This window comes from Syngnathoides biaculeatus, chromosome 8 (assembly GCF_019802595.1).
Source record: "Syngnathoides biaculeatus isolate LvHL_M chromosome 8, ASM1980259v1, whole genome shotgun sequence".
Lineage (NCBI taxonomy): Eukaryota > Metazoa > Chordata > Actinopteri > Syngnathiformes > Syngnathidae > Syngnathoides > Syngnathoides biaculeatus.
In genome coordinates, this window is record NC_084647.1 from 32732661 (window position 1) to 32754289 (window position 21629).

Below are 21629 nucleotides of genomic sequence, written 5' to 3' on the forward strand. Positions count from 1 at the left end.
TCTCGGTCTGCCCTGCGATTGGCTGGCAACCAGTTCAGGGTGTACCCTGCCTCCTGCTCGTTGACAGCTGGGATAGGCTCCAGCCCTCCCGCGACCCTCATGAGGATAAGCAGCTGAGGAAATGGATGGATGGATGCTCACAAGAGATAACTAGGTAGATGGTAAGATAGCTAGTCCCAGCAGCTGTATTTACAGAAGGGGCAACCATCAAAGTGAAAAGATTAACATACAAAAACGAAATTTGAAAGTGACTGAAGGAAAAAATGTACAAAAATGTAATGTAATGTACGCCAATTTCAATAATGTTGGGCCATTGTGTAAAACATACATTTAAAAAAGAATACAGTACAACGATTGAGTACACAGCGATGGCAGGCTATTTAGTCTATAACCTAATTAACATTGTCTTTGGGTTTTGTATGTTATTTTTTGCAAATATTCACTTGTAGCGCAGAAGTAAAGGAGTCGGAGGCGGAGTGTTGAACACAGGAGCAAACCTAGTTTTATTGCAGACATCGACAGAGTGAACCCATTACGGCGGGAACTCTCTAACACCGGAAGTGTAACGAACAAGACCGTCCGTGCGGAACCTCGTAACCTAACATGCTGTCCCGTGCGTGAATTATGTAGACCACCACACACTCATTTTGAATTTTATGACTAACAAATTCCAAGATGAGAGTAGTTTTCGACTGTTTTCTTTTTAACAAGGGGGTCAGTGATAGTCTAGTGGTCCAGCTGGTTATGCACAGTACTTTTATTCAGTCGTTGCCGCTGCTAGGGCAATATGAACATGCTCAGGTTCTGCCGTCTCCGACTTCGTTTTCACAATACCCGTAAATGTAAGATGGAAGTGACAATTTGAGAGCAATGTTCTCTGAAGCTTAGCATTAAGAATCACGTGAGGACTTGAAGGCACCACGTCAGTTCTTTGGAGAGTGGCCGCTGCACTTCCGGTGCAGACGTGGCTCTGTACTGCTGCCATCTTGACGCTAGGCTAGCGAGCAAGCGTTTATCCTCAATTGAGCTGGATCGTCGTCCCTTGCATATTTGGAGTGGTTGAAACAACCGAAGCAAAAAGAGACAAGAAACTGAAGGCAGTCATTTTATAACGAGAGGAACAAAAATGGTGAGTAAGAAATGTCCATCATATCCACAAAGTCAAATACGTTTCGTTGGGCCTAGTATTTCAAAACATCGGCTAAGCAGGTGGCTAACTAATGCGAGATAACACTCAGCAGAGGTCTACGACAGCGAAATTATTCTACTTTGTACATTTTGAGTGATCCGAAGGACGTTTTCGTGTACTTGTAAATATTACCTGATTTTATTTCAGTGATTGAAATTCAGTTTTGTGGCTGAATGGTGGACATTGTTGTGTGCTGGCAGTGCTGACGTGAACAGACTCGTTCCTGTCTGCTTGTTAAAGTTAACCCACTTGTCATTATGGATATTACTCAGAAGCCTTCTTAAATAGCTACACAATAGGTTAAGGTTCTGTCAACATCTACTTAGTGAACGACTTTTATTCGTTTCATGTTATTTTTTTGTAGAAGTTACATTCTCCCAGTTTTCGTTTACCGCTGAATTGACAAGCATTCCTACGTATTATATCTGAAAGTTTCATAATCTCATGTACTTTCACAACGTTTTAGTGACAGTGGCTATTGTCCGCTTTTAAACAGTGCCTTGTGAAAGTATTCGCCCCTTTGAACTTTTCAACCTTTCGCCACATTTCAGGCTTCAAGTATAAAGATTTAAAATTATATTTTTTTTTTATCAAGAATTAACGAAAAGCGGGACATAATCGTGAAGTGAGGCGAAATTTATTGGATATTTTAAAACATTTTTAACAAAAAACTAAAAAGTAGGGCGTGCAATATTATTCGGCCCTTTTACTTTTAATGCAGCAAACTCACTCCAGAAGTTCAGTGAGGATCTCTGAAAAAGCCAATGTTGACTGATGATGATAAATAGAATCCACCTGGGTGTAATCAAGTCTCGTATAAATGCACCTGCTCTGTGATAAGTCTCAGGGTCTGTTTAAAATCCAGAGACCATCATGAAGACCAAGGAACACACAGGTCCGAGTTACTATTGTGGAGACGTTTAAAGCCGTATTTTGGGTACAAAAAGATTTCCCAAGCTTTAAACATCTCAAGAAGCACTGTGCAAACAATCATATTGGATTGAAAGGGGAATCAGACCACTGCAAAGTATTAATACAAGGTGGCCGAATAATATTGCATGTCTCACTTTTCTGATTTTTATTTGTTTAAAAAAAAAAAAAGTTTGAAATATCCAACGAATTTCGTTCCACTTTACTATTGTGTCCCACTCGTTGATTCTTGACCAAAAAAAAAAAATATATATATATATCTATCTTTGTTTGAAGCCTGAAATGTGGCAAAACTTTGAAAAGTTCAAGGCGGCCGAATATATCAGATATATCAGAAGATGGTTTGTTCATTGTTCTTTTATTAGGTTTAATCATTGTTTCTATACATTGCAGTTTTAGCTCTTTAATATACCTTTGTCTCAAGGTTGTTTGAAATAATGTATCTTTATTGTGCAAGTTCTGCGAGTCTGTCAGCAGAGTGTTGTATGTAACTTACATTATGACAATCTGTCATATGCAGGTGCTGTTGGCAGCGGCGGTTTGCACCAAGGCTGGAAAGGCCATTGTTTCACGACAGTTTGTCGATATGACGCGGACACGAATTGAAGGTCTCCTTGCGGCATTCCCAAAACTAATGAACACAGGAAAGCAGCATACCTTTGTGGAAACAGATAGTGTCCGTTATGTTTATCAGCCACTGGAGAAGCTCTACATGGTCCTCATCACCACCAAGAACAGTAACATCCTTGAAGACCTTGAGACACTAAGGCTCTTTTCTCGTGTGGTAAGCCTTATTTTTTTTGGTCATTGCACTTCTGTGTTATTGCGTACACCCAATTCACTTTAAATGGTCTGGACCAGGGGTGTCAAACTAATTTTTGGTCATACGGCCTGATCTGATCTCAAAGGGGCCTGACCAGAAAAATCATAGCGTAATTACATAGAAGTAACAATGGAGTTTTTTTTTTTTTTTCCCCATTGTTGTCATGCAAAAAAGAACAAATACATTGTAAAATGTTCATATTTAATTAATTGTCCTTTTACAAAATACATCATGAAATACTTGAGAAGGATCTAGTAGTAGGAAGTAGTTGCAGTTTCAACACTATGCCCAAGTTTACCATTTATTTTTGTGCATTGTGAATTACAACTGTGAACAATGATCATACAATGTCAGTAAACAGTTTCACATGTATGTCAAACTTAAAGTGGCACTGACATCCCTATAGATATTGTAATAAAAATACATATAACAGTATTCACTTCAATGTCTATATGAAAAAAAAAAGTGAGCGGAGAGTGCGTCATCCATGCACAAAGTTGCGCAATTGAGTGTCCCTCGACATCTAAGTGGTCGCCATATTAGTCGCTTTCTCTGTCCTTTCTGTCATCGTCATTTCCGCCGTTGAAAACGCGCAGTGCCTGCTACTATGGAAGCCGAACAACAGAGATATTCGCATTTTTCCGACGCCCCTTCTGACACCAACGCTCTTTTCGAAAAGGACAACACCACACAACTGAGTGAAGTTACGGGTGCAATATAACACTGTTTCGAGCCCTCCGGGCAATATTACACTATTGTTTCGAGCCATATTCACATGATATCCGATCACGGCCAAACCGCATCCCGTCCGATCCACTCCCGCGGCCGAGATGAGCCATCACGGCTCATCGCAGCCTGCCGGTGTGGCTTATGACAGAGCCGAGCGGTGCTGCTTTAGTCACAGTCGAGCTGGGGCGCTTTATGCGTGCACGCGACTGAGTAACGCATTCTCGACTGGGTTCTTCAGAGCCGCCCCCATTGCAACGCCCGACACGCAGCCTTCGCAGAAGCTGTGACCGCTGAACGCGGCGCCTCCGCCGGTGTGGCTGAGTTTCGGAGCCAGTGGTGGTATATAAGGAGGAGGTGGAGCCGAGCTATGTTGCTTTTAGGGGTATGTTCCAAGTTGTCGCAGTACGCGATGAACACTATCGAGAGATTGTTGGCTGGGCGACGCGCACATCAGCACATTTCATACGTGGATCTTTTCTTACGTTATGAGAGAGACTGATTACGTGGTCTCCCCCAAACTATTATTTTTTTTAAGTAGCTATATGCGCATATCAACACATTTCATATGCGGATCTTTTGCTACATTATGACAGAGACTGATTACGTGGTCCACCTCAAACTATTAATTTTTTTTAGTAGCTGTATACATACCTACTGGTTATTTGGAACCCACGAAGCTCTCGTCCTCTGCACCCGTGGAATCCATTTTTCACAACGAACAGGGTCTCTCTCAAACTTATGAAGGGTAATTTCATTCTCCCGAGTGTTCAAGCAATGTCCAGCAATGCAATGAGCCGGCATTTTGGGTAACACGAAGGAACAACGAGCTACCTTCCCGGAGGTAAAACTCATGGAAACAAACGAGTCCACGAGTGGGCGCCGCTGTCCTTAACGTCACTTCCTGCTTCTTCTCGAAAACAAATCCCTGAGAAAATTTTCATGGCGGGAGTTACAAAAAGCTGTATACGTCAAAATCATGTTTTGTGGTGAAAAAACACGTGGGGCCATATTGACTATGGGGTTTTCATTAATAATATACCAAAAATCATCCGTTTGACGACAAATCCAATACTCGGAGTCCACCTTTTTTCTTTTTGGACTAAGATTCCGCAGTCACTCACATTTGACGCGCACGACCGCGCTTCCGTGCTCGCAAATTGCACAAGCGAGCACGAAAAATCATACAACATAAAATTAATTTGTTACGAGTAGAAAAAAATAGATATTGAAAGACGTCGCTTATTATGTGTAGTCTTGACATTAATTTTTATTTCTTAAATGTTAACAAAACAAGCCTGCGCCAAAAAAATCACTATTCACTCAGAAAAAGGAAATGCAAGTTAACTGTACTGAGCATATATGGAAGTTAGGCTGAAAGCGCATGTTCAGAGCTGCTTCACGTACTGCGAGTGCATTAACGGCAAAAGTCATCAACATCATGAGCCATGTCAAAGGAAATTAAGTTAAACAAGTAGTGCTCATTGCGTCGATCAGTGTGACAGAAAAAAAAAAAAAAAAGACGTTATTAACTATCATCCACCTCGTCGCTCGATTCAGGTGTGGCCAATACAGGCATGAGGATTTCACGAAAACGATGGTTCCGTTACCGTGTCGTTACCCAGCCCGAGAAAACACGGAACCGAAAGTCCGTTTCCCAGATCTCAGGGCTTACTTTTAATAAAATTCGCCCATGTGTGGAATGTAAAACAAGTTCTCAACGAAATACAACAATCTGTTTAAAACAAACCTACATGAACCCCTTTATTTTTAATGATTAAAACACCCAGCTTTGTCAGTGTGGTTTACAAACAGCACCGGTTTCCGCTTCTGCGCTGCGCATGCGCAAGGTCGAGTTATTCATATCCGGGTCACTCAAACGCTAGTCAAACATGTCGGTTGCTAAGCGTAAAAGACAAAATGCTCATGCCCGCTAAGGCTTTATTCTAAAGTACATGTAAAAACCGGTTCCCATGAGCATTATCAATGGGAACCGAAAAAGCGTTTCCCACCGTTTCCCAGGACAAAACCAACGTTACCGAAAGATCGGTTACCATACTTGCCGAAATCCTCATGCCTGCAATACGTCGAGGGCCAAAATCCCTCCGACAGTGTGTGCAAACCTGGTGAACAACTACAGGAAATGTTTGACCTCTGTAATTGCAAACAAAGGCTACTGTACCAAATATTAACATTGGTCTTCTGAGGTGTTCAAATACTTATTTGCAGCTGTATCACACAAATAAATCATACAAATCATACATTGGGATTTCTGGATTTTTCTTTTTAGATTATGTAGAGCATTGGTTTCAGGAGTTGTGAGTTCGTATCTCACTGGGGCTTCTATTCCCCAAGAGGGGTTGCGTCAGGAAGGGCATCCGGCGTAAAAACTGTGCCAAAAATAAGCATTCATCTCAGATGTTACACTGTGGCGACCCCTAACGGGACAAGCCGAAAAAAAAACTTACTCTCACAGTAGACATGCACCCATGATGAAAATTTCAGACCCCTCCATGATTTCTAAGTGGGAGACCTCTCAATATAGCATGGTGTTCAAATACTTATTTTCTTCACTGTACATTGATAGTCAAGCAAGTTAGGACCAGCTGTTGCTCTCAAATTAGCTTGACACCATTTTAAATGGATTTCGTTCATTGAAATCCTTGCTTGTGAAAATACACCGACTTAGACTGTGGACTATTTATCTTTAGTTTTTTTTGGTGTGATAAACCAGCCTCGTACATGCAAAATGGTGACTCACATGATACTGCTGATAATTTGTCATACATGCAACCATACAACAAACGATGGCGATGGGCTCAGCACGGGAGACCTGTCCCGGGTCAACCCGGACCGGCCAACAATCGTTGAACCCTCCAAGCAATCGCTACTACTAGTCAGGCAGATCCATCGCACTGGACAATGAACGGCCAGGAAGTCGAGTCACTATTTTCAAAACAAGACTGAAAACTCCGTATATACATTCAGGATATCGAAGCCTTTACTTTTTTATCAGTTTATGACTAAACCAAACAAGAACTTCACAAATGCTTACCAATTGCTGTTTCCAATACGAGCCATATGGTGCCCCCTGAGTCTGGCTGCTGCTTCTTGCCCAGCCATTTTGTCTCCATTCCAACGCGTGTGCTGTCTAACTGGCTCAAATTGATAACCTTTAACCCCTTTATGAAGCTCTTATTTTTCACTGTCTTGGTGGGACCCTTCAGAATAGTCTCCGTCGTTCTTACAATGCACTCCACTGGTCACCATGTTGTCACTTTGAGTGTTTTAAAACATTTCTGATATCTCGCTCAGGAGTTCGGTATCAAATTTTAATAGGTATCAAATTTTAATAGGTTCGTCGGAGATAGGCACTCAGAAATGAAGACAAGACACACTTCTGGCTACCAACAATTGGCACTTTATTGGTCCCACACAGAAATGGTAACAAGCACAAGCACAAATCACGTGGTATGAAGCTAAGTAATATCCAATCAGCTCTTAGAAGAATATCCAGCTCTTACCGTGCGCCAATAGGAGGGAGAGCCAACACTCCAGGTAGAGAGCAGCTTCAATACCGGCTGGGCATCCGTACGCAACCCGCAGCAGACTCTCCCGAGAGTATCTAAAGTTCTCCTTTTATACTCTAAGCGTGTGCGGAAGGAGGGGTGAGTGGCCAATTCATCCCGCCTGACGCCACACTATTCTTTGTTACCAACAGATGGCGTTGCACGACATCATATAACACAAAAACATCTTTTTATGACATTGCTGGTTATCCAAACATCCTTTTATGACATTGCTGGTTATTCAAAGCTATTGCGATCGTCTTTTAGGTTATACAAAGCTATTGCGAAACATATACGAAGCTATTGCGAAACATCTTTTAATTATGGAAAAACAACACAATAAAATTATTCTTACTTCATTCCACTCTTGTTTTTCCATCATTCAAAATGTAAGCAATTGATTATAGGCGATTATATATTTCCTTCTCTACCTCAAGCCGGATGCGTCGCACATAATAGCAAGTTCCCATATTGCATAGCGTAAGCACACAAATAACAATCATTAACACGATCAAGGGTGGCAAGAAAGTAGTACGCGCAGTGGAGGACATTCCTGTGAAGATGTCCCACCAATGATGAGCTGAAGCCTGTTGTACTAATTTAGCGGCATGCACTACTTCCCCCTTTACTACCATAGTTGACACCATGAGACTGGAAATGTTAGACGCATGTGACTTGATGAGTTTTTGGATGTCTGTAGAACTCTCCAATGCGCATTTGAATCGTTCCAGAGACACTGACCAGGGGGAGCGTAGTACCTCCCACTGGACCGCAGTCAACCTGCGGGACTCCGAATAGTTAGTCAAACGATACGTCATGTTTCCCCAGCGCCATATGTGTACATCTTGAAGGCATCCTACAAAAGGAACCGAAGGTACTTGTGGGTTATTTTGTGTTGTAGCCACACAGAGAGTATGCGGTCCAACTTGCCACATCATCTCTCTGGCTGGCTCCCTAGTCCAATCACAAAGTACAACCTCTGAGTCGGTTAGGCACGGATTCGAGTACGCATGTTGTAATCTGCAAGCCAACCCTTGGTCTGTTAAATCACATAAATCTGATTTAAAGGTTTTGTTGGTTTTTGGTTCAAACCACTCTCCGTCCATGTGTAAAAACCAATATCCACTTGTCGTTGTAACAGGCAAAACCTGATATTTACAAACCACCTTTGTTGTCGTCACGTTGTACTGGGTCCAATACCCCGTTCATTTATTTTTGTTACATTTGGTGTGTTCGGGATGTAATGTCAACCACAAAGAGTCAGAAATGTTCCAAACCTTCCGCCACTCTTGATAATTTCCCGACGTAACTATCCTTAGAAACGACTCCTTTTGAGCCGCAGCGTGTAGAGTTTGAATACTACATACTGTCCAGCTACTCTGTTCTGTCAAGTTCTGAAGCACGTTCTCTGCTTCGTCCCATAATTTGATATCCCAATTAAACACTGTTTTCCAAAGTTTTGCATTTTCTTTTTGTCCCACCAGAGCTTTAGGAAGCCAAACCCCTATTTGATGCAAGGCCCTGGCAGAGTGTTCTCCAGTATTGGACAGCATGGTCCTAGTTACCTCATTATCAGCAGTATTTGCCAATCCCAATACGGTTCCCGTTCCCCCCAACAAAGTATCATACCATGCCCTTTTTATTCTGTTACATATCGGAATCGGGGGAAAGTGAATTGTCCAGTATATCTTGGTTTCAACCACTGCTTGAGCTAGGTGTGTACAGGTGTCACGAATTGGAGTCAAGTGTGTTTGAATGACCGTGACCACATACCCCCACCTCAAATCACCGTCATCCCCAACCTCCCCGATGGTGAAATCCTCCTCTGCAATTGCCGTCCAAGTCGTTCCTCGATGATATCCCGATGAACTGGCTTGTCTCGCACGCATGACCTTCGGTCATTCCCCAGGAGAGTTGGACCATGGCACCAACGGCAAGGAGGCAGATGACCCAGTCATTTCCAATTCCTCGGCGCCGGATGTCCTCCATCTCTGCGTCCTCCCGTCAAGGGTCGTCCAATCAGCAGCTCCCACTTCAACAAGCACCCACCAAGCTGCAACAGATATGGTTACCACTATTGACAAAAGAAAACATGATTAGTATTCTCGCATGTAACATTTATTCACGGGTACGTTCACCCATTTTTCCTCTCCTTGATATAAAACACTGACTGTGGCATCAGACCCCTGAGCTATAATTTCCGGAGCTAGAGGAGGTCCTGATTGCATTTTCCCCAAAGATATGGGAAACGGTGTCATTTTTACCTTTCCCACCAATATTGTCCGCACATCAATTCCTGTTCCAAATTGAAATGTACCTATTCTCAAATACAAAGTCATTCCAGCCAGGATGTCCATTCCAATTATCCACTCTGGGATGGGGGTGACGACCACTTCAAATTTCCATAATGGCATTTTCCCAATTTTTAATGGAAGAATTACTGCTTTTCCATTTACAATTTGTCCCCCCAATCCTCGCAGTGGAACATTTTCACCCTTCATTTTATCAGGGTTTCCGTGTCCAATTGAACATGGGGTCTGATGTCCCCAACTGACCATCGATTGATAATTTTGTTCTGGCTGGTTGACTGAGTTTGTCCTCCATCCTAGCTGAGGAGGTCAAAGGTACGTGACCTCTTGTCCTTATTTTTCCCCTTACTCTTGGGTTTCGCTCGGCCCTTTCTCACAGCAGCCACATAGCTGGGGCCTCTTGTGTCTACTAGCATGTCGTCGCTTGAGTCTGTATCTTCCTCTTCCTCTTCTTCATCCTCAAATGCATCCAAGGGGGGGGCTGTTGGTTGAGCTGCCGGCGTCATCATTCCCTTTATGATGGTGGCCAGCTGAGCAATTTCTGATTTACCCTTTGATCCCCTGCTCAAGCAATTTACCTTCAATCCCCTTTGTTTGCATCTTGCAGCCAAGGCACTTGTGGGTAGCCCGTCAATTTCTTCTGCCGGTACTCCCGCTACAATGAGTGCTTTCCACATTTCCCGCCTACTACTCCCGGCTTTGGGCGGTTTCGCGCGCGGTCGTTTGCCATCTGTTTCAGACCTGTAATTCTCAGGGCAAGGCTGATGTACTGTGTCTCCCCAATCTCCCAAAGTCGCCAACTCCAACAAGCGCGTTTTTACGTCACTGAAGCTGTTATCGACGGCTCCTAACAAAATAGTAAGTATCGCAGACCTGTAGTGGGGGGGTGCGTCTCGAATCATTGCATCACGCACCACCTTTGGCACTGCTGTTTCATCAATAAAAGCATGACCCGCTCGCGATATCGACTCGCGCGTACACAATCTCCCCATTCTGTGAATTGCGTCGCGGATGGTTACCCAAGCCCCTTTGATCTCGGGCCAATCATGCCACGTTGGATACACAGATTGCGCTGTCATAGCATACAAGGCAAATAGCGAAAAAGAATCACCTGCCGCCATTGCTCTCCCGCTTGCACGAAACTCGGCATTCATTCGAGAATCTGAACTCAAGCCTCCAAATCGCGAAAAGTCCTCTGAGTCAAGCTCTATGGTGTCAGCTCCTTCCTCATACATCCGCCTGAGCCAAGAATCAGCTGGTTCTCCCTGCTTTTGTCGATACTTTGATGTTAAATGGGCTATCTCTTCCTGAGAGAAGTCCTCTTTTGTTTTCGTCATTCTGGGCGGCGGCTGAGGCTGTTCTATTCGCCTCATTATAGGGTTTCCTTCCCTATCAACTATAGGTACATTATTCTCATCTCGCTGTTCTTCAAAGACGGGCAAGACAACATGCTGTTCCTCCCGTCTCCGCGAGATCGGTTTAACTTGGAGATGTCCAAGTTGTGGAAACAGCGGTTGAGGTTTCATTTCCCCGCCATATTGCATGTCGCCATCTCCCCATATGTCGCCATTCCATCCCTCTGGCTCCCAGTCTTCCTGGAGTGCCACAGCGAAAGAGCGGACCTGTTTTGGGTCGATGCGACGCGGTCTTTTATTACTTTTCTCGCGCGCCATTGAAGAAATAAAAGCCACTGATTTCTCCAAGATTTTCTGCGCTTTAGCTTGGTCAGATTCGAGCGCTTTAATATTCTCTTCAAGTTGCGCTATCTTTTTATCTTTTTGCATTTCAGAAGCGCATACTTTATCCAAAGCCTTTGTTCTTTCCTTCCAGGCTTCGGCAAAAATCCACATCTCTCGGACGCCACCCAGCGGGGCTTTGTCCCTCACATCCACCCTGCTTAACATGCGCTGTAGCAGCGGTGGAGTTGCCAAGGGAATTTCTCCTATCCACGGTTAGGGCGTCCCCCGTACCGTCTGAGGAGTTTCCCTATTTCTTCAAATCCAAGGCTCTCCCAGTCGGAGACGCCATCCTCATTGGGAGCCACCTCCGCTCCCTTCACAGTTTTACACTTAAAACTTGAGGCCACTTCCACCTCCTTAACAGTTTTGCTCTTAAAGCAACAAGCCATTTCTGAATGTATTCTCCGCGATCCTGCCGACAACGCCAAAAATGTTTTAAAACATTTCTGATACCTCGCTCAGGAGTTCGGTATCAAATTTTAATAGGTTCGTCGGAGATAGGCACTCAGAAATGAAGACAAGACACACTTCTGGCTACCAACAATTGGCACTTTATTGGTCCCACACAGAAATGGTAACAAGCACAAGCACAAATCACGTGGTATGAAGCTAAGTAATATCCAATCAGCTCTTAGAAGAATATCCAGCTCTTACCGTGCGCCAATAGGAGGGAGAGCCAACACTCCAGGTAGAGAGCAGCTTCAATACCGGCTGGGCATCCGTACGCAACCCGCAGCAGACTCTCCCGAGAGTATCTAAAGTTCTCCTTTTATACTCTAAGCGTGTGCGGAAGGAGGGGTGAGTGGCCAATTCATCCCGCCTGACGCCACACTATTCTTTGTTACCAACAGATGGCGTTGCACGACATCATATAACACAAAAACATCTTTTTATGACATTGCTGGTTATCCAAACATCCTTTTATGACATTGCTGGTTATTCAAAGCTATTGCGATCGTCTTTTAGGTTATACAAAGCTATTGCGAAACATATACGAAGCTATTGCGAAACATCTTTTAATTATGGAAAAACAACACAATAAAATTATTCTTACTTCATTGAGTGACGTTTCGCGTCTAGTCGTCTGATTCCGCTGTTGTCGTATTTTTTCCAGTGGATCACGCAATGTGCAATTGTTTGTGGCCGATAAACTAAAAATAAAATGGTTTCCTTCATAACTGATTTCAGATTCAAATTCTGAATTAAAAAAACAAAACAAAACTGTATATTACCCAAAAGGTGCATTGGGTGCTGAAATACACTTTAAGGTTGTGTGTTTGGGCAATTTGTTGAAAGGGGTGTGTTTAAAAAAAAAAAAAAAAAAAAAAAAAAAAAAATAGTACTCTGACATTCAATCACTAAGGTAATCAATTTTGTGAAAAACAGGTATCAATCAGATGGGCCCCATCTAAGTTGAACATGCATTTCTGCTTGAAAGGCTGACGAAAATGGGTCATTACACCCCTGCATCCATTATTTGCAGAGGTGTAAGGAATGTATTTCCTGCGAATAATGGGAAACACTGTGTACAGTACACAAGTACATACAGTAAATTAACAAATCAATTAAATAGAATGGTCCATCTCGTAATTGGATAGATGATTGGTTAGCGATTTTCTCACTGATTGGCCCCAAAAATCCCGATCATATAAACCCTACAAACAACTGTCAAGTATCTCCTTTATGCCTGTCCAGATCCCAGAATACTGCCGTGTACTGGAGGAGAGTGAGATTTCAGAGCACTGTTTTGACCTGATCTTTGCCTTTGATGAGATTGTAGCTTTGGGCTACAGAGAGAATGTCAACCTGGCTCAAATCCGCACCTTCACAGAGATGGACTCCCATGAGGAGAAGGTCTTCCGTGCTGTAAGAGAGGTGAGTTCATCAAGTTGGGTCTGGGAATTTCTCTGTAATTTTTTTTTTTATAATCCTTTATTCTGCTGTGGCATAAGGGGTGGGGGATATATGGAATATGCTTGCTACATAGTGTTTTTTTGTATGGGAGAGGTATATAATGACTATATCACAACTATTGAGCACGAATCCTCATGTTATGTTTTCAACTTTCACTCGCTACGGGTTCACCTTTCAGTCAGCATCCTCCTCCCCTGTTCCATTCAGACAATTCTTGCGCTTTTGCAAGTTTTTGTATGTTGAAAATCCAACTGTCTACTTGATTCATTAGATTGGTGACAAAGATGACAAGTATTATGTTTTAGCCACATTTTCTTCAGTTACTGTGTCCCCACGTTACGGCAAAGTAAAAAATAGTCCACAATCCGGAGAAGACAAGACGACATGTGACTGTTTACGTTACTCGAATTTTGCCAGTGAAAGAGCGTTTGGTTATCTTGAATTCAGCATCTAAGTAATCCAGAAAGTGATTGGCTCTCCTAAGTTTTGGAAGCTCATTTGACCAAGAGCACAGGGGCTGCCATTGAATTGCTACTAACTGCTACTGTCCCTAACACCGTGTCTGCGCTTCTCTAAAGGTCATTAATCATCGCCTGTACGGCAATGAAGAAGCCACAATTTTTGCTTAGGAAGCGAAGTATAAACTAAAGGTGTCCCAAACCTGTCTATGACATGCAGTTTACTAAGAAGCTTTTGGCTGGCGGATGTCATGGGAAAAAATAGGCCTTTGATGATGCTCAATATACTGTGCGTGTTGTCAGAGGCTATTTAAAAAAAAAAAAACTATGAAAGTGGGCCTGGGCTTTCCAACAATATGAAGGGAGTGAGTTAAAAAGTGATTGAAAGTGTATTACTCAGTACTAGGGATCGCAAAAAAACGCTTACTTTTCATAATCTGTTTTAACCGAACACCTGTAGCAGAAAAACAATTAACCGGTTTTAAAATCGGTACCATTGTGGTGTTTACATAATTCACCCGCGGGACCTCGAGTTGGGGTGCGGGGTTCCGCACTGACTGTTTTTGTTGTTGCTCTTCCGGAGTGACGAGTTCACAGATTTCCCACCGTTATGCGAGTAGTGTTTTGATGTCTGCCAATAAAACAAGTTTTGTTCCTGTGTCCGACACTCCGCCTCCGACTCCTTTTCTCCGGCACTACACCATCGATCGTTAATTTACTCTGCGGTAATGGGGTAGTTTGTATACAATATTGACAAACAAGCTTGTTGAATGTGGCTTTCAACAACGCACTCGTGCAAGTTAAATTTTTGCTCTTTTTTTTTTTTTTTTTTTTGTAAAAATGTTTTAACATTCTTGAAAAAAGTTGAATAGCGCAATGTCCGATTACGGTTTCGGTTTTAAACAATCGAAAACCGGTTATAACTGATTAATTGTAACCGTTTGCGATCCCTACTCAGTACAGTGGTGCCTCTACTTAGTCCTCTCGTAAAGTGAAACATTTGTAAGTAGTCTCATTTACATGTAAATAGTCTTATCCGTTCTAAGCCACCTGACTCCCCGTCACCAAAAATCAACCATTCAAAGTGTACAGGATGTACATAAAAATACAAAATTATGTTAATTTACCTTAAAAATAAGCGTTCAAAGTGTACATGATGTAAAGCAGGAATGCTCATGTGTCGATCGCTGAGGCAGTTTTGGTCGATGGCGTGACGGTGTGCCAAAAAAAAAGACGTCAGCCTATCATCCATCTCTTTGCTTGATTCAGGTGTGGCAGATATGTCGATCGCACACACATCATTACGCATTCTAGCAAGCTGGCCTCCTGTTTACGGTCTCTCTTTTTTTGCTTTCTCCAAGGCAGTCGCATAAACACCCCTCCTCAATACATCGCGAGAGGCTGGGTTCTTGGGGTAAAAAAAAAAAGTCTGGGCACCCCTGATGTAAAGAATAATAAATAAAATTGTTCATTTATTTTTGGCGTTGAGTACGTGCGGAGCACAAAGGCATTGTGGCGTCCTCAGATGCACGCACACAATTCCAGTAAAACTAATACATTTCATAAACAAACAAAAAAATAACGTTAACTTTCGATGTTTCCTGAAGTACCAATCAAGGTTGTCTGCCTTTGACTGCTTTAAATAATTTTTAGAATGTGCAAGGCAAATGTCATCCAAGTGAGCAATCGCCCAACTGGTCACATTTTCCGAGTTAACACAAGATCCTGGTGGTGAACCAACTAGTCGATGTCCTCGCTTTTCCGTCAAAAGATCCTCGTGGTGAACCAACTCATCGATGTCCTCGCTTCTCAATCAAAAAGTCGTCATGGTGAACCAACTGGTTTATGTCCTCCGTAGCGTTTCCCAGTGAAATAATATCCTCAGCTTCAGGTTCGTACGCCACTTCGAACCTCAAGTCAAGCAGCAACAGCATGAGGCCACATGGCAGCAGCATGATGGCACTGGCCATCAATTTCTGGGGGCCCATGGTGAAAAAAGATGAGTAAATCTGTGAGGAAATTGAGTGTGTGTGAGCATATGACCATGAACATACAGGTAAAGATTGGACACCCCCCCCCCCAAAAAAAAAAAAAATTAAAATTTGACGTTGCTCCGAGACAATAGAGGGATGTGATGCCAAGGAAGATGCTACATGGCCACACATACCAAGAGACAGGATGTGCGTCATGGCTAAAGATTATTTCTCTTAGCCAATGTGATACCAGGAAAGTGCTCTACCAGTAGCCAATGGAAGAGCAGCTCTATCGCACCGCTTTTAAATCAAGATACAGTACAGGATGTTTACATTCGCCACTTTTTTCCTTTCATATCCTGAATTTCTTCTTTTATAACTAGACAAAATTTTCCGTGAAGGTTTTTCGTAACCTGAATCTTTGTTACTAGAGACTTTCGTAAGTAGAGGTAACACAGAATTTCAAATCATATTTTGTTGACTCATAGACCCAGGAAAGAGAAGCAAAGGCTGAGATGAGGAGAAAGGCCAAGGAGCTGCAACAGGCTAGAAGGGATGCTGAACGCTCTGGCAAGAAGGGACCAGCTTTTGGTGGCTTTGGCAGCGGTGGCATGACTAGCATTTCTTCAGGATCTATCATCACGGAAACCATTGTCGAGCCTGAAAAGCCCAAGATCACACCAGCTCAAGTCAGGTACAGGAAATGAGAATCCACTCACGTTTTCTTTGTACTGTCATTCTCTTTTGATTGGTCAAGGGATTTTTGTTTGACAAACTGTTTTCCTACTCCTTTCCAGACCTAGTGGACCAAGTAAGGCACTGAAGTTGGGTGCTAAAGGGAAAGAGGTGGACAACTTTGTTGACAAGTTGAAGTTGGAAGGTGAAACGATCATGCCGTCCTCTGGGAAGAGAGGTTTAGATGTTTCTAAAGCTCTGCCACCACCAGTCAATGTAGAGAGGTAAGCACTCACCTCTGTTGAGCAAATAAATAAGTAAATAAAAGTTTAAATGATTTTGAAAGAAAGAAAGAAGTTGAACAGGCATTTTTTCATGTTAGAACACAATATTTAGGGTGTATAATATACATACAATTTTTCCGCTGTCTCCCCTTTGAGTTGAGCATGTTGTATTATGACTCTAAATGAGTGAATATCTTACCAAATGGGCTGATGCACATCAAAACTGTAGAAAACACTTGTACATGCTTGTACTTTTCACTTTTCAATATTAAGAGCAGTGAGTCCCAACCAGTGCACCATGAGAGCTCTTCCTGTGTGCTGTGGGAAATGTTCAAATTTAATTTATTTGGTCTGAAAATTAATTCTTTACAATAAAATAGCTTTGTTCAGCTATCTATTGCAGTGACATGTAGAAACATCCATCCATCTTCTACCGGTTATCCAAGGTTTGCCTTTCATAGCAGCCCACAGCATAAACTAATCTGAACATTTGAGTCAGGGTTCCTTATAACCAGTATCGACATCAAACCTATGAACTGCAACACAGTGTGTGTGTAAGTAAACCAGTTGACTTAATATTAATTACCGCATTTTCACATCTCAAAGGTACATTTAAATTTCTTCTTAAATTTTCTCCAAAATGGATCGGGTGCCTTGTGTGCACTGAGTTCCAAAATCTGTTAGTGACGGGGAGAGTTTCCTTCCGACACAATGCTTTTACTGTATAGAGGAAAAGCGAATGTGCGACGGGACAGTATGGGGATGTTACAGGGGGAAGTGTGGGAGAGGGTGATATCAGCAGGTGTATAATGCCGGTATGTGTTTTGTGCAATGCATCATTTTGGATAAGGACCACTGAAAATTTTCACCAAAGAAGCAACATGCTTACAAAGCAGTTTAAACAGCAAGCTATCAGTCAGTCAAGCAGAGCAAATATGAACTCGGAACTTGCTATTATTCCGGGAAGCTTGATGAGGAAACACCAACCACTGCACATCGGTGTAAGCGGGGTGTTCAAAGGGAAGTTGCGCGTGGCATAGGAGCGATGGATAGATGGAGAACTTGCCCAGCTGTTCATTTCAGGTATAGATGAGGATTAATCAAAAAATGTGACTGCATGTTGCACTTAAATACTTCAATAGGGTACAACAAACTCAGTTTACATTAAATAGTTCAATAAAGTATAACTGAACTCAGGTCTGTTCCCGCTTTTCTTTTCAAATAGCGTGCATGCATACTACTGTATGGTTTAAGATAGAATATTGTCGCTTCACTTGGAGGCTGGGGGCGCTCCCGGCATGCTTTGCTTGCACTGATCATTGTGGGGGAAAAAGTTTAAGCTCGTTCTTCTGCTGACAAAAATAAAGGTTTAATTGACCCCTCCGTACAGGGCACTTAACCACGCCTACTCAAGTTACGTCACCCCACGTGTGCTAACCTCAAACAATTATCAAAAATGGCGGCGCAGGAAGAAAAGACTAGAGCGAAACTGTCCGATTTACCGTCTGATTTCTCACTCGCATTCTTAGCTAACAGTGAAATATCGTTGAAAAGCAGACAGCAGGGCTTCAAGTATTTCAGCGAGGGTTATTTCAATGGTATTTACATGCATATCGACAGAGAAACCATTTATATTAGCGCAAGATCTTTCCGGAGTCAGAGGAAGACCGAGAAGCCACATAATATAATATATTATAACCCAAAGACGAATTCGTCATTGACAGTTTCCTATTTTCGTGTTACATATCACACTTGTGTGCAGAATCTGTATGTGTATCTGTATAGCAGTTTGTGAACCGCCGTATGAAGCAAAAGGCGAGGCTTGATTTACGAGTTGTTTCTCTCGTTTTCTTTGTGTAACGTCACACGCTTCCCTCAATAATTATTCTTGAATTAGTGCCGAACCTACGTAAGTCCTGACCGAGTACGACAATCACTACTTTATAGTGTCCTCAAACATCCTTCCTTCAGTCTTGGTGTCTCGGTGCACGTCGAAGGCTTTTAGGACTCGCTAGTCCGGTTTAGCTGAGTTCGGGAGCCGCCGAACAGAGACACGTTTGTGCAGTCAGATCATCGCAAAATATCGATCAACACAGATCAAGTGTGTCAATCATTCACACGTAGCTATGTCATCCAAGCGAAGAACTGCTAATTCATTTATGAGACATGTATTGAAAATCAAATATAGGGCATACCTTCGTGCAAACATAGTCCGGTTTACCGTAGCTCGGGAGCCGCCGAACAGAGACACGTTTGTGCAGTCAGATCATCGCAAAACATCGCTCAACACAGATCAAGTGTGTCAATCATTCACACGTAGCTATGTTATGCAAGTGAAGAATTGCTAATTCATTTATATGAGACAATGTATTGAAAATCAAATATAGGGCTTAACTTCGTGCAAACATCTGTTCCGGTTGATTTTAGATGGATTCAGTTGATCATGCCGTCTTCCACAAAGTTTGATCCATCGAAGACATTTTTCGTACTGGGTCTTCGGTTTTGGAAAGGGTACGAATTGAACTCCACCAACTACTAGCTTTAATGATACCTGTCGTCACTATTACATAGTCCGTGACTACACCTCTTAACCATATCTATTGTTAAAGAACCCAAATACGCGATAAAACGCTAACAAACGTTGTACTGGACCATGCAACGTTGTCTGAGGGAACGGCAGGTGCAAAAAAAGGGGCGTGGTTTATGCAAATCTCTCGCCTCTGATTGGTCAGTGACGCGGATGACGCAATTTCTACGGAGGGGTCAATTGTCCCGTCCCATGTGCAGAAAAAACACCCTTACAGCATGATGCTACCCCTCCCCCATGCTTCACAGTAGGGATGGTGTTCTTGGGATGGAACCCATCATTTGTCTTCCTCCAAACATGGTTAGTGGAATTATGACGAAAAGGTTCCATTTTGGTCTCAGCTGACCACAAAACTTTCTCCCATGACTCCTCTGTATCATCCAAATAGTCATTGGCAAACTTAAGACGGGCCTTGACGTGCTGGTTTAAGCAGGGGAACCTTCTGTGCCATGCATGATTTCAAACTATGATGTTTTAGTGTCGAGTGTATATACCTTGGAAACAGTGGTCCCAGCTCTTTTCAGGTCATTGAGCAAGTCCTGTCATGTAGTCCTGGGCTAATTCCTCACCTTTCTAAGGATCATTGAGACACCATGAGGTGATATCTTGCATGGGGCTCCACTCCAGTTGAGATTGACAGTCATGTTTAGCTTCTTACATTTTCTAATGATTGCACCAACAGTGGACCTTTTTTCACCAAGCTGCTTGGCAATTTCTCTGTAGCCCTTTCCAGCCGCGTGGAGTTGCACAATTTAGTTTCTGGTGTCTTTGGACAGCTCTTTGGTCTTGGCTGTGTTACAAGTTTGAGTCTGACTGATTGTATGGGGTGGACAGGTGTTTATGCAGCTAACGACCTCACTTAGGTGCATCTGATTCAGGATAATACACAGAGTGGAGGTGGACTTTTAAAGGCAGACTAAGAGGTCTTTGAGGGTCAGAATTCTATCTGATAGACAGCTGTTCAAATCCTTATTTGCAGCTCCATCACACAAATCGTTAAAGAAATCATACAACGTGATTTCTTTTTCTTTTTAGATGATCTCTCTCACAGTGGACATGCACCTACAATGAAAATTTAAGATCCCTCCATGATTTCTAAGTGGAAGAACTTGCAATCTAGCAGGGTGTTCAAATACTTTTCTTCACTGTATAATCTGGTGCACCTTATATATGGATCAATATTGAGCCATTAGTGCAAGTCCATCTAATGGATGCAGAATGTAACTCCATCCTCTACTGTAGCGTCTATTCTATGTGCCTTATAATGCAGTGCACTTTATAATCTGGTGCGCCTTACATATGGAAAAAGTCTTAAAATATGCCATTCATTGAAGGTACGCCTTATTATGCAGTGCGCCTTATAGTGCTGAAAATACAGTACTTTTTGAAAAATGTATGGCGCCAAATTCCTTTAATTCCCTACTCGCCAATGAGGCGCAAGGATAGTGTTTGTGATACTGTGAGACATTTGTGAAGTTGGTCCCAATTCATTGTGGTGTTCAGTTGCTGTAAAGTTTTAGCTCAATGTTAAGCTTTTTTTCCCCCCCTCTCATCGGCTTAGTTTGGTTTGAAGACAGAAATAAATGCTAAAAATCATCTGTGCAAATGTACAACAGTTTGCCTTATTCGCTGTCTCAATGTTTGCATAGATGTACAGTAATCACTCATCTTTTGCAGTTAATTGGGACCAGAACCACCTGCGAAAATTTAAAAACCACGAAGTAGGAGTTGCATGTATGTTTGTGAGTACCAGAACGTTTAAAATATGTAAACGCTATTTGTACTTTGCATATTTGAAACAAAAAAGTATTCAGTTAAATCTGTAATCATAAAACTGTATAAATATAATATATATAGTTTTATAAATTATATGTTTTATATATTATATAAATTAGAAAACACTGTCTTTTATGACTGTATAGTTACCAGTCATCACTTGGAGATGCTTAAGCTGGAGACGCTGGCGATGTAGCTGAGTTTTTTTTTACCTTTGAGATGGTTTTTTTTTTGGGGGGGGTGTATGTTGGTACTAGAATGTTTAAAATGTGTCTACAGTATTTATACTTTGCATACTTGAGACAAATATTTTCAACTACTAGTGTCTTGTTAAATCTTAATGTATTAAAACCTTGTGCTGGACAATAACATTTTATTGCAGTATTTCCGCAATTAATTATTCTCACTCTGAGAATCTTCTGCTGGAGGTGCTGACGGTGTAACAGATTTTTATCTTTCCCCACTGAAACATTTAAATGGTGTATGTGAACTCCCATTTGAAGATTAGTATAAATCTGATTTGTTTCTTCTGAACATGGCCACAGGCATAAGAAGGTATGCTTCCTTGTGCACATTTAATTTTTTTTTAAGAATAAACTGGGTAAAAGTCCTGTTAAAACAGAACGTGTATTTCGAAATTGTGATCTTCCTATGGAAGGAGTTCATCTAGGTCAGAT

General features: G+C 42.2%; 1 protein-coding gene across 2 annotated transcripts in view; it reads left to right on the forward strand.

Moving 5' to 3' along the window:
- Positions 1-924: 924 nt before the first annotated feature.
- LOC133505327 (coatomer subunit delta) overlaps positions 925-21629 on the forward strand; it is a 42914-nt gene continuing 22209 nt past the window's right edge. The window contains exons 1-6 of one of the 2 annotated variants that reach the window (XM_061828470.1): positions 925-1129; positions 2640-2727; positions 2814-2903; positions 12981-13160; positions 16119-16324; positions 16428-16589. In XM_061828470.1, the coding sequence (XP_061684454.1) occupies positions 2832-2903; positions 12981-13160; positions 16119-16324; positions 16428-16589 (620 nt within the window). In that variant the 5' untranslated portion in view covers positions 925-1129; positions 2640-2727; positions 2814-2831. Of the gene's footprint in view, positions 1130-2639; positions 2904-12980; positions 13161-16118; positions 16325-16427; positions 16590-21629 lie in introns of both variants that reach the window. The other variant, XM_061828469.1, reaches the window with a different exon arrangement.